At 46.3% G+C, this 12,570-nt stretch overlaps 1 protein-coding gene across 5 annotated transcripts; it reads left to right on the forward strand.

Annotated features, from left to right (window-relative positions):
• The first annotated feature begins 1,883 nt into the window (after window positions 1-1,883).
• nop9 (NOP9 nucleolar protein) lies at window positions 1,884-12,148 on the forward strand. Of its 5 annotated transcripts, none has more exons than XM_084480550.1 (12): window positions 1,884-1,924; window positions 2,302-2,566; window positions 4,293-4,538; window positions 5,453-5,629; window positions 6,231-6,341; window positions 6,623-6,764; window positions 7,115-7,307; window positions 7,502-7,642; window positions 7,848-7,967; window positions 8,392-8,604; window positions 10,768-10,873; window positions 11,830-12,148. In XM_084480550.1, exons 2-12 carry the CDS (start codon window positions 2,314-2,316, stop codon window positions 11,982-11,984), a joined length of 1,857 nt encoding a protein of 618 aa, XP_084336676.1. In that variant the 5' UTR covers window positions 1,884-1,924; window positions 2,302-2,313; the 3' UTR covers window positions 11,985-12,148. The 5 variants fall into 5 exon arrangements, with proteins under 5 accessions (XP_084336676.1, XP_084336680.1, XP_084336679.1 ...); XM_084480554.1 differs by having other exon boundaries at window positions 6,234-6,341; window positions 11,830-12,146; XM_084480553.1 differs by having other exon boundaries at window positions 1,890-1,905.
• Window positions 12,149-12,570: the final 422 nt, after the last annotated feature.

The raw sequence follows: 12,570 nt of genomic DNA on the forward strand, positions 1-12,570 counted from the left end.
GTGTTCTCTTTTTGAGTTATTATATGCGTGTACTCCTCATAGACCTCCACAAGCAGCTTCTGTTCGCCGCTGGAAAAGATCCCGCTCGGTCCTTTTCGGACATTTGATCCATGATTCGACATTCACGGTTCTGGGCTGGTTACATATCTCGTGAACGCGCGTAATCCACGATAATGTGAGCCTGGTTTGAACTAACCTGAGCAATGCGCGGCTGAACTGCGTTGATGGAACGGCTTTAGTCTCAAGTGGAAGTTGGCGCTAGTTCTAACCAGGCTTAATCAACTAATCGCCGCTTTCGTTAGCGACTTTGATGGAATATCCTGGTCTGTGGGAAACACTGCCGTGATCCAAATGCAATCGCGGCTGCGACGTGAATGCACGGTAAAGTTGCGCAACACAGGTGGAGCTTATTGACACAACATCATGAACCAAGTCTGAGGCTAAAGCTAACCTCAATCGACCCAGACATCACAGAACTCTGTTCACAGAGCCACGCACACCCCTCTCACTAAGCATGATAGGCCCAGAGTCGCCATTACCAATTTCTTTTTTATTATTATTCTTATGGGTACATTCCCCAGGATTACTTTGAGAAGGTCACAGTAGGGCCTACTATTCTTAATTTTCAATTTGTGCCTGAGTAGGCTACATTCTCCTTCAAACCTAAACATTATATTCTGACCTGTTAGTATTGTCTCGTTGCAAGTGTTTAAATACAATACATGAGTTTACATAGTCTACAGTTGGTTGTTCAGTCAAGTAAAGTTATGTGAATAATAAATCATATTATTAATATTAATGCCTTCTTTGTAAACTTTTTTAATTCCGGTGGTAGGCCTACTTGGAGAGCCAAATCATTTCTAAGGTGGTACTCATGGTAAAAAGTTTGAGAACCACTGCAATAGGCTATTCTTTACGAGTAGGCCTGTCATTAACTGTCCTACCGAAGGGGAAAGCAATGAGATAAGAGAAAAAGAGAAAAGCTGTTCGCATTGCAAATGCAACACATTTTCAAATGCAAAGTAAGGTTGGACGTCTGGGAACGTGTGCAGGACGTGCGCTGGTTCGGGGTTTCGTAGGATTTCATATCGGCAGCGCGTTGTCCTGGTCCAAACCTTGAATAAAAAATGACAGCTAAGTAAAGGTATGAACTCTGACCCCGTTAGATACTCGGAGTTGAGTCTTTACGCAAGACTGCCCTCTAGGGGCCAGGTTAGGTTGCACAGGTGAAGAATAGACATGTTGAAATACTAGACACCCTTTCAGTCCAATTAAACTGCAGTAAAATGTCGTGTTTGTAGTTTATGATAGGCTATAATTTCTTTTCTTTTTTTAATTTTAAAGCATTAAGTTAAACACATTAACATTTTAAAGGATATATAACCACATATGACTATCTATATATTTTTAACAACATGCTCTAAAATAACAACTGTCGTGACACTCAGTGTTTGTGTACGTTCGTCACACAGCATCTCTGTAGCCTCTTCAACAACGGTTGATGAAGCGTTGCTAGGGTGCCTGTGTGGTTGCTGGGATGCTCTGAGTGGCTGATGGTTGTTTTTCTGATCCCTCAAATGAAGAAACAATCCTATGGGGAAGGATTATCCTCAAATATTTTAAAATCATTTTTGGCATTTCCAAAAATAAAGAGACAAGAAGGACTACAATCATATATCTTATAGTATTATGAATAATAATATTTTGTACCTATTATAATACATATATTATATAATGATAATCAATAATAATGATAATAATGATAATATATGTATTATAATATGTATTATAATAATAATAATCGTATTATTAAAAAGCCATACTTTCCGAGATCGCTTTGAGATGACGTTTCGGTGCCTACGTCATCACTCTGCGTCGGTATAGCGCTGTGCGTTGATTTCACACGTGAGTTGTGCTTGTTTTGGTGAGTTACGCTGGTTCATTTTCTTCATATTGTGTTGACATGTTGAATTTATAATACGAAAAGGGGCCACTTTTGGATGTTAAATACAAGTTCGTCTCCGTATTGTTGCATGTCATACCTTGCCGTGGAAATCACCACCTACTAGCTATGTGATCTTGTACTGTATCGTTACACCACTCTTCTAATCACAACATATGCTGTAAGTAATCTAAAGATCGGTGATTATCATCAAGTTAATCAATAGTTCATCAAAATCAAACAAAGTATACACATCGCTCAGTTGGCTGCGGCCCGCCCCCTACTTCGGTTTTTAACTTGAATTCTTTGATTCTGTTTTAAACTTAATCACAAAGAGGTTCTCATGACAACTGTTTAAGGAAAGTCTCGAGATGCTGCAGAAAGGGGACAAGAAGCCGTGGGAGAAGGGAGGCAACAAGAGACCACATCCCGGTGAAGATGGAGGTGGAGGAGACGACAAGAAGAAGAGCAGGCTCCACGGTGCAGCGGAGCCCGCTGGAGCCGGGGAGAAGGAGACGAAGCAGCGCAGTGGAGAGTGGAAGGGCCTAGACGCCCTGAGTGTGGGCTACTTCCGACGGGTTGGAGATAGACTCGGGCAGGACTTTGAGGACGACGAAGAAAGAGGTAATATGGTTGCAGAATTTTGTATAAGAAACATTTGTCAATTAATACCCAATCTACAAGTGAATATGTTGGGGTTCCCTTGATCAACCATCGGTTGGCAAGTATATTGTATGGATCTCTAAATGCGTTGTACCTAGACTGATATCAGAGGCGATAAGTCACATAACAAACAAGATCAATTAATTGGCTTCATTTGAACCTGTCCGGAAACTTGATAATTGTACTTATTCCAAGTATGTATAACTTTCAAATAACGTTTTTTCAGTGAGATGTTCATCAAATAATTACTAACTTTATTAATCACAGTAGAGGACATTCAAATGTAACAGCAGCAGAATAACAGGGCAAATCAAACGAGAAAATAACAAATCAAAAATCCTTATTATAGCTGCTTTCACATATGGACGTGCATCCGTCTGTTCTCCGTCTATTCTACGGAGGTGCCGTATATGTGAATGACATATCCTGACGTTGGACCTCCTGAAAAAATACTACCCCTGAGGTAGTATGTTCTCTGTAGGAAATGCTAATTAGCTTATATGTGAATGAGCAGTAGGATGTTGGCATTCACACCAGTTGAGTGGGCGTGTTGATGACGCTTCGGTCTACTTTTGCATGTCATTGAGTGGCACCCGCACCCTAATCAATAATCAGCCTATTGCCTTTTGTTCGCTGAATGGTTTAAAAAATATTTTTATTATTGTGTTACACCTTTCCTGCTGTCGCCTCCCAGACCATAGTCGAGGAGCACAGAAGTGACGTTCCGCTCCGTAGATTCTCTCGGGAGTAACACCCTTCACTTTGACCGGCAGTGGGTCTGCTTATAGGTTTGAATATGGTTGGAAGCGGCCACCGATTACTGACAGGCTGTGTACTTTATTCTTTGTTTCACTAACTTTACAGTAGGGCCTACACGTTTGCACAGACACAACCAGACTCGTTCATTACCTCACTAAACTGACACACGCTACCGCTCGCTCTCCTTGCTCGTCCACTCACACACACACACACTGCCATTCTCGCGCACACACATGCGCTACTTTCGTAACAATTATTATTGACAACAGTTAGCTGAACATTATAGGGTCCCATCCTTCCACTCAGTTCTCAGTTAAACCCAGAAATCAACTACATTTGTCCCAGTGTTTGTTAGATGTGAAATGAAGCCAAAAAAGACACTCTTCCTCCGGTAACGCAGTCGTTTGTGACGCCTTTCTTGTTCGTCGTTTCTTCTATTTGTCTGTAACTCATGCTCCAATCTTTCATCGATCGATGCAGATGTTGTGGATGCAACAGAATATATGCATCGCTGCAGCAACATTTAACATGATCGTGATGAGTTCTGCCCGTTCTGCCTGCGTGCTGTCTGCGGTCAAACCAAAACAAACCCAATCCCGCCACTTGCGACCATACGTCATATGCCGCCCCTTGCAAGCCCGCCCCCCTTAAGCAGCCGGAGATTCTACTGACACAGATCTCCACATATCGGGCATCAAGTGTGAATAAGTGTGAATGACCCTCACGGTCAAACATCCTGCTCCACAAATGCGGAGAAAAGACAGAGGTCATATGTGAAAGCAGCTTATATGTATATAGTGTAGTAACTTTCATTAAACCGTTCCTCCCACATTTGTGCCTTAAACTACATCTAATGTGTTATGATATACAACATATCCACTATTATACACATGTTATACATAATACATGTACTGTATCTCATCCACAGGTATGTTTGTGGAAAATGTGCTGGCGGAGGTGAAGGGCAAGGCTAAGGTGGTTGCCATGGACAAGACGGGGAGTGTCACGCTGCAGCAGCTCATGCCATTAGCCAGCCTGGACCAGGTGGGGGCGGTGCTAGCCGAGCTGTGGACAGGGAAGGAGGAGGAGTCGGCAGCTTACAAGGCAATGTCATGTGACCGCTGTGCGGGTCATGTGGTGGAGAGTGCGCTCAGACAGATGTGCCGCTGGACAGGTGAGGTTACGTCCCTTCTGTGATGTCATGCTGGATATTTGAATTTATTAGACACTTTTATCCAAAGTGACAATCAATTAAGATGTGTCTCCTTAATGAGCAGGTAGGGATTCAAACCCTATTAAAGCAGACCCCTTCTCTGTAGACGTTTTTGGAGAAAGGTGCAACTGTCCTAGGTTGGGTTAGACTGGGTATCCCCACCCCCAACTGCCGGCGATTGGAATTCGCCCTGCACATGGGGATGGCAAGGAACATGTTCAATCTTCCTGTTTCCTATCCCAATCCGTTTGGCACCAATCACCAAGCTGGCTTTTTTCACCTGGCGCGCTATTGGCTGGTTAAACACGATGACGACAGAGAAGCGTCGCAAGCAGCCGAAGCGGAGCAACCGCTACCTGTTGATGCAGCTGTCGCTGCTGTTTTAAATTATTTCAGGGGCAAGTTTTCTTTGAAAGCTGAGCAGAAACTTGCCCTGGAGGAATTCCTCCAAAGAAAGGATGTATTTGCTTTACTGCCGACTGGTTTTGGTAAAAGTTTAATCTACCAGCTAGCCCCGCTGGTGGCCAATTGCTTGCAGCCATTTGAACTACGCCCGCCTCTTGTGCAGGAGAAAATGACGGCACCCTTACCAGACCAACGTGCAATCTACAATTGTACTTGGTCTGGCAATAGCCAGGCTAAGGTTGGGTACTATTTGCGATGGATAGTTTCTTAACTACAACTAAGTTGATAGACTCCTAGAGGCTCTTGGTTCAATTCCCAGTGTCCGCAGTCAACCTGTAGGCCTCCTTGAGCAAGTTCCACACACCCTGTACCTGCTCATGAGTAACAATGTATTCAATGCAATTGAGTTTACTTCAACACAAAAAACACACTAAAAAAAACACACAACACTTCTCTCGCCCCTGCTCCAGACTCACCAGAAGAGAGCGAGGCCGGCGCCCTGGAGAGCCAAGTGTTACTGCTGAGTGCTGCCGTCAGGCAGGACCCTGTGGAGTTCATCCAACACACGTACGGCTCGCACGCCGTCCGCACACTGCTGCACGTGCTGGCGGGCTGCGTGCCCCCGCCCCGCATCGACACACGCCCAGGTACACAGTGTAGAGGTCTACCGTCCTGCCATACGTAGGACCATCCTTTGCTTTCTTCGACAGTCATGCGTATATGTATGTATTACTGCGGACCAGAGACTCTGCAGTCATTAGGCTTAGCGTCCAGTGTGTTCATCTTCCAATCCTGCGGTCACCGGTTTGAGCCCCCACTTTAAGGTGGTGTGGTGCCAAATAACCGACCGGTTCCTCGTCCCTCTGGGTTGGAGGTGTGGTGCCAAGAGAATTGGCGTCACAGAAGTTGAACAGTAACAGACAAATGGCGAATATGAATCAGAATCGAAGGCCGCTTGGTGTTGTGTATTTAGTCTGCAGCAACCAAGGTGGTATTCCTGATCTGCGGTGCTGTGCCTCCTTTTACTTTTCCTTTTCCACCGGTCTGTCTTCACGGCCCCGGGACAAGAAAGTAAAAAAAAAAAAAGCCCATCAAATATTTATAGATCCTGTCAGGGAGTTTGTAGAGAGGTGAGAGTAGACGGAGCCAGGGGAGGATTGCAGGGCAAGAGGATTAATAACTCATAACACAGAACACCCACTTAACTGGTTATTTTTTAATAAGTTGGGTCTTTTCTCTCCCTCACAGCAGGAGCGAAAGGGAAGCCCGGCCCCCCGCAGCTCACGGACTTCGAGGCTCCCGTGTCGTTCTGGTACGAGTTCAAAAGTCTGACCGAGGAGCTGATGACTAACGTCAACGGTGAGTCCTGATTGGTCATGTTCCTTCTAGGCAACTAGAAGGAGAAGAATGATGATGAAGAAAACATCGGGGGTGTAGTGTGTAGAATCGGTAGATGCCCAAAAACGGCAGATCCGTAACTTGAACTATTTTTATTTTTACAAATACACATCTTATATCATAATATCGTCCCACCATGTGGCTTGTTCATATATAAATGGGAGGGCTGCTGATGACATCATGACCTGATGGGTCTGATTGAGCCTACAGACGTGTCCTGAGTCTGTCCTCTCTGTCTGCAGTGAGTGTGGCGGACACGGTGGCCAGTGTGGTGTTCCAGATCATGCTGACCGTGGCCCACAGGAAGCGGCCCAAGCTCTGCAGGAAGCTCCTGGCGGGCATCACAGAGTACCTGGGCACCCGTAGCGCCGCGCCGGGAACCAGGTGAGACCCGGTGGCCCATGGGAACGGGTTCATACTACCAGTTTTATACTGGTAACTGGTGTCCGAGCATACGATAATCCTCTTAGGGACATTCAGGGTTTTTTAAATCTGGTTTCTATAATAATTTGTTTTCCAACAGCTTCGATTTTATTCAAATGTATCACTGCACTGGCATATGAATTATTTTAGCTTCTAAAACTTAATTTTATTTTGCAATTGACCCTCTTCCCCGGGACTCAAGTAAAGAAATGTTTGTAAGTTGCTCATTTGAACCACCAACAATGAAACACAACTGGCATTGTATGTAATGAACCTTCTCCTCCTCCTGCTCCTCCTCCTCCGTCCCCCAGCCCCCTGCTGGTGTTCCTGAAGGACCAGGCGTCCAGCCGCCTCCTGGAGGTGGTCTTCAAGCTCTCCTCCAAGGCCCTCCTCCGGCTGCTCTACAGGGCCCACCTGCGGGGCCACCTGGTGGACCTGGCCCTCCACAAGATCGCCAACTTCCCTGTCCAGAGGCTTGTGGCGGCCTCGGCCAATCACAAAGTGGTAGGCATGATGATGTCATAGTATGCCGTGTTGCATTACAAATACCAGGGATTTTAGTCTTAGCATTGTTGGTCCCAGGTGGGAATCATACCCCTCACCATGGCGGTGTTAATGCCTTGCTGCACTGATTGAGCTCAAAGGAAAACCACTGTAGGTCATGCCTTCATCTCCAATCCCTGCTTCTTCTTCTACAGTTCTTAAAGGTGTTCGACGAGCTCAACGAGGGCCTGGAGGCCATCTTGGCTACGGGTCACATGGGGGTGATCGTCCAATTGGCCGACAGCTGTGCCGAGAGCGGGCAGAAGCAAGGCGAGCTGATGCAGCACCTCCTCAGTGTAAGTGTGTATCAATAAAGTTGAGCGTTTGTTTGGATAAAGCTTTTGTCTGCGCGTTCTCGGGATGAAGCGACCAAATGACCTCAGGAGTCTTTGATCTGTGACCTTAGTTTAGAAGAAGTTGTCTTATTCATTGATGCAAATTGAAACTATGAATTGAGCCGTGTATGGTTGTGATGTATTTTCTTCCTCTCCTTGCCAACAGGCGTTCCACTGTGAGGAACCCGCCACCAGACAGGCCTGCTGCCTCCCCCTCTTCCTCTCGCTCCTCACCCACGAGGTGTACTACGCCTCAGAGACAGCAGGGGGCGACCTAAAGAAAGAGGTATCACCTGTGGCTGTCCACTCATTCCCCTCAGTCATCAGTGAAATAAGTCGCCAGTTAAATCATATCTTTGTGCATCAGCCTTTTTATTACGCTTATCGTTGACATTGGATTGGGACGACTCGATAACTTTAAACGTCTTAATGTCATTGTCTCTTTTTATTTCATGACCTATGTTAAATTGATCGAACATCCCTTCTTTTTTATTCCTGTATTGATTTTTGCTTCTGTTGTTACACCTGCTGTTGCACCTTCAGTTCCCTCGTGGGATGAATAAAGTAACTCCTTATCTCTTCTTCCTCTCATTCTTTCTTTCTTTCTAGCTTGCTTTCTTCTTTATTCCTATCTCTTCCCTGTTGCTGTCTGCTTAGAACTCTTGGTTAACCTGTATTTGTGTGTGTGCGCATCTGCGTGTCCTATCTAGGTCCCCCTGTCCTCCATCTGCTACCACGGTTCCCGGCTGGTGCAGGCGCTGGCCCGGTTCCAGGACCGCTCCCTGCTGATGAGCAGCCTGCGGGCCCTGGCCCCCACCGACCTCGCCACCCTCAGCTCCGACCCGGCCGGCAGCCACGTCATGCAGGCGCTCATCACCGTGTCCAGCGACAAGGGGCGGGGCAAGATCCTACGCAGGATGGAGGTAGGAGACCAGCCACGCCCATCTACGGTCACATGTTCTTTATCGCCGGCCACGCCCACTCAGAGATACATGTCCTTTATCGCCGGCCACGCCCACCTAGGGTTACATGCCCTTTACCATCAGCCTCGCCCACTCACGCCTCGTGCACATTACCTCCGTCCGTCGACGGATCTCATTGACTTTGCGTGGGGCGCTCTCGAAATGCATTGTGGGTCCGTCCGTCCAGTCGGCTCTGTCGCCTGCGTCAAAAGTTGAGAAATGTTCAAACTTTTCGGGCAGCGACGGATCCGTCGGCCAATCAGATCGTCAGCCAATCAGATCAAATCATCTTTGTGATACAACCCCCCCATGGATATGTCAAAAAGCCGGTCGGCAGCGGGGGATTTAAGAATGGTGGAGAAAGTTATCATTGCTGTGGGCAATCCCCCATTTCTGTTTGACCAGTCGCTGTACACGTACAGGGACAACGCTCTCCTTGCGACTCCGGGATCCATTTTGCAATAACAACAACAAGCAGGAAGATGCCGGAAAAAGCCGGCTTTAAGTGGGGAGCGATTTGATTGGTGGCAGGCTGCGTCCACAAAGACTACCCCCCCCCCCCCCCCCATACGTCAGACACGCGGAGGTAGTGTCCCCGAGGCGTCAGGGTTACATGTCCTTTATCACCAGCCTCGCCCACCCAGGGTTACATGCCCATCAGCACTAGCCACCCACACTACACGTTACATTTCATTTCCAGCCACACCTATGTTGTCATGTCCTTGATCATCAAACACGCACACCTACGGTTATATGGTCTTTGTCAGCGCCAGCCTCCTATGACATCCACATATTTAATTTGCGTTTCGCAATGAATGAACAGTATAGTGGCTGGGCAGGAACCATTTCCTCATATGGGCGTAGCCTTGCATTGTTCAGAAAACTCGAGGGACCCTGAGTGACGCTGCTGCCCAATCCGGTTGGGTTAGGGTTGGATTGGGTAGCAATAGCAAGCAATAGCTTGTGGCTTAATACAACCTGTGTATATATATGATCAATTCTGATTGATTGGGATTTCAATAATGTTGACTATGAGGTTATAAACTCACATCTTATAACTGATGTATTCTACAAATAAGAAATGCTGTACCTCTTTTGCCGCTTTTCCACCAACAGTATCAGCTCAACTCAACTCAACTCGCCTCGACTCGACTCGGTTCCAGGCGCGTTTCCATCTAAAAAAAGTACCTCTTCAATGTGGGCGGGTCGTAGAAAATAACCTCTCCACCATGGGTGGGTCGTCATTAGGTTTTAATCACGGGAGACGCGATTCCCGGGAAATCTGAATCTGATCAAGACTATTTCCTGATTCCCGGGAAAGGTTATGATGGGAAATAAAATAAAATAAAAAGCGCAATGACTGCGCGTCTATTGTTGTCATATGGTAACGTTGATGGAGGCGAAACTCGAGCCCTAGGAAAGGAACGACATTAAAACGAAACAGCGAAACGCTGATCCTCTGGAGCCAGTCCGTGGACTCCAGCCACGCTGGACACACACAACCACGCCCGACACACACAACCACGCGCAGCCTAACTAGCCCCGGGAAAGGAGCGACACACACGCGAAACGCTGATCAGTGTCCCCCTCGGGAGCGGGTTCGTGGACTCCAACCACACCGGACACAACTTAACTTTGAGTGATTATTCCCATTTACAGCCGCTGGCCAATCAGTTACCAGCAGCCTGTTTACGTCACACAAAAGTACCTACTCCGCTCGCTTGGAACCTCGACGGAGGTAGTACTAAAAAAAAGTACCCGGTACTAGGTACCAGGTACTTTTTTTGCTAATGGCAACGCAAAAAAGGCGTGTCGAGTCGAGCTGGTACTGGAGGTGGAAAAGCGGCATTTGTTTACAATAATCTTACTATTGACCTTCAGAAAACCCCTCCCATTCACGCCTCCCAGCCAGAAGAGCTTTGTTTCTTTTATTCTGAAAGGCCCGTCTCCTTACTGGGAGGGGCAAAATTGCACACACTTTGACTTTAATAATTGTGATATTTTTTATATGAATGTCCTGTATCTATATTTATAATCCTCCATTGTTATGACATTCTTCTGCACCACAACCCCTTCCTGACAGTGATGTGTGATTTTCCCCCCCCCCTGGTCCTGCTGATCCAGGGCCAGTTCGTCCAGATTGCCTGCTCCAGGACGGGCAGCCGCCTGCTGGAGGCGGCCTGGAACAGCGCCTCGGTCAGCCAGCGGGAGAGCATCGCCACGGAGCTAGGTAAGGCACCGCCACGATTGAACACGGCACGCCCAATTACATTGATCAACTGATGTTAACAGTTCTAGCTGTACTGATTGATGTGGAAGGAAAAGAAAACAACCTCTTTGAGTTAGTTCCCACCCACATAAAAAAAAGAAAACTGACTGTTTTATGGCAGACATCTGGTAGACACTTTTTTTTTTTTTTTTTGGATGGGGCTAGATTGCTGTTCAGCTTTCCGCTGACTCCGCTCGCTACATTCAGATTGGGGCGGTGTAGCCAGAATGCAAGGTTGACTTTACCTGGTAACCCATACAGGGTGATTTAGGGGAAGTTTCTGCTGTTTGTATCCTGGTCGGTCCCTATGCTGTTCATGGCATATATGGTTCTTGACCCTGAGTATGGTCTGCATAAAGTCACAGATTCTGTGCCATTCTGTGATTTTTTTTTTTTTTTTTTGAAGATGTTGTTCAAATGAACATACAGTAGTTGCAAACCTCCTCAAGCGATCTCACATTACCGAACCGCAAACTGGAAAAACAGAGTGGGCCGTCTGCTCTGATGGCAAGTGACGTGGATAGGAAATCAGATTGACGCAAAAGTTAAATTTTCAACCAAAGTTGGAAGTAGATACAGTGCTAGCTATCCTGTCTGACATGAGAAGTGGTTCATTCACTATGTATTAATTAGGCTAGTTCTTTTTGGCAAACCTAGCTATCGTTTCTGTCGTAACTAGTAGATATCTACATCATATATATATTCCCTTTGGTAGACAATATTATCCAAAGTATCCTAGTTTCTTGGTGTCTTAGTTAGGAGTGTATATATTTGTTAACATGCTGATACCCCAGTTAGGAAAACTGGAAGTTTGGTGTTTGAAGTTTGGTACACACTTTGGTGTGTAAGCGACTCTAAATAGCACAAACAGGGTTTGTGCTCTCTTCCTCTCCCTCTCCCTCTCCCTCTCGTCCCAGCTCCCAGCGAGACCCGGCTGCGTTCGGACCAGTTTGCGCGTCACGTGTGGTCCAATTTTGCCCTGTCCCACTTCGTGAGCCGCCGTCCTCGCTGGAAGGAGATCCAGACAGGGGAGTCTAAGAAACGCAAACTTTTTAACGATATTATTGCTTAACGTGGACAATTCATAGGGATCTGTATGTATGTATGTATGTATGGATGTTTTTTGTGATCTTTTGTTTTTCCCAATAAATTGGAATAACATAAATGTATACCTTTCTCTGTAATTATTATTGAATGTGTAGTCATTTAGACAAGGGTTTTATCCAAAGCGATGTCTTTAGGCCATTTGGCTGTCTGTGGTCTTTTCCAGTGTATTTTGTTATTGTTGTTCGGAATGACGGTAGCTCCTGATTAGTAAGATTATCAGGAACTGAAACGATGCAATAAAACTGACTGGAACAAGTGGAACATGCATTTGGGGTTGCGTCAGATTCCTGCCTCAAGCTATGGGGATATTAGGCAATCATTGTTGTAATTTAAACCTTTTTAAGAGTAAGGGTCCCTTGTATATAACCAGACTGCCTAATGAGTCGTCGCCATGAGCAGACTACTACAGACTATGTCCCTGTGAGATTGATATTGTAGGCAGATGAGGGGGGTCAGAAGAGGTTAGTACCACTGCAGGTTAGTGGCAAGGGTCTTTGATTCCCAGATGGACCTGCTCCTTAATGACCTGTCACTGTACTGTCTAACCCCTA

Source organism: Micromesistius poutassou (assembly GCF_964030765.1).
Source record: "Micromesistius poutassou genome assembly, chromosome: 16".
In the NCBI taxonomy this organism is placed as follows: Eukaryota; Metazoa; Chordata; class Actinopteri; order Gadiformes; family Gadidae; genus Micromesistius; species Micromesistius poutassou.

What these genes read in the sequence shown, in the direction of transcription:
- nop9 (XM_084480550.1), top strand. Translation starts at nt 2,314, where the DNA reads ATGCTGCAGAAAGGGGACAAGAAGCCGTGGGAGAAGGGAGGCAACAAG. An exon ending in CCGCATCGACACACGCCCAG is followed by an intron (nt 5,630 to 6,230) that starts GTACACAGTGTA and finishes TCTCCCTCACAG; the next exon opens with CAGGAGCGAAAGGGAAGCCC. An exon ending in AGATCCTACGCAGGATGGAG is followed by an intron (nt 8,605 to 10,767) that starts GTAGGAGACCAG and finishes CTGCTGATCCAG; the next exon opens with GGCCAGTTCGTCCAGATTGC.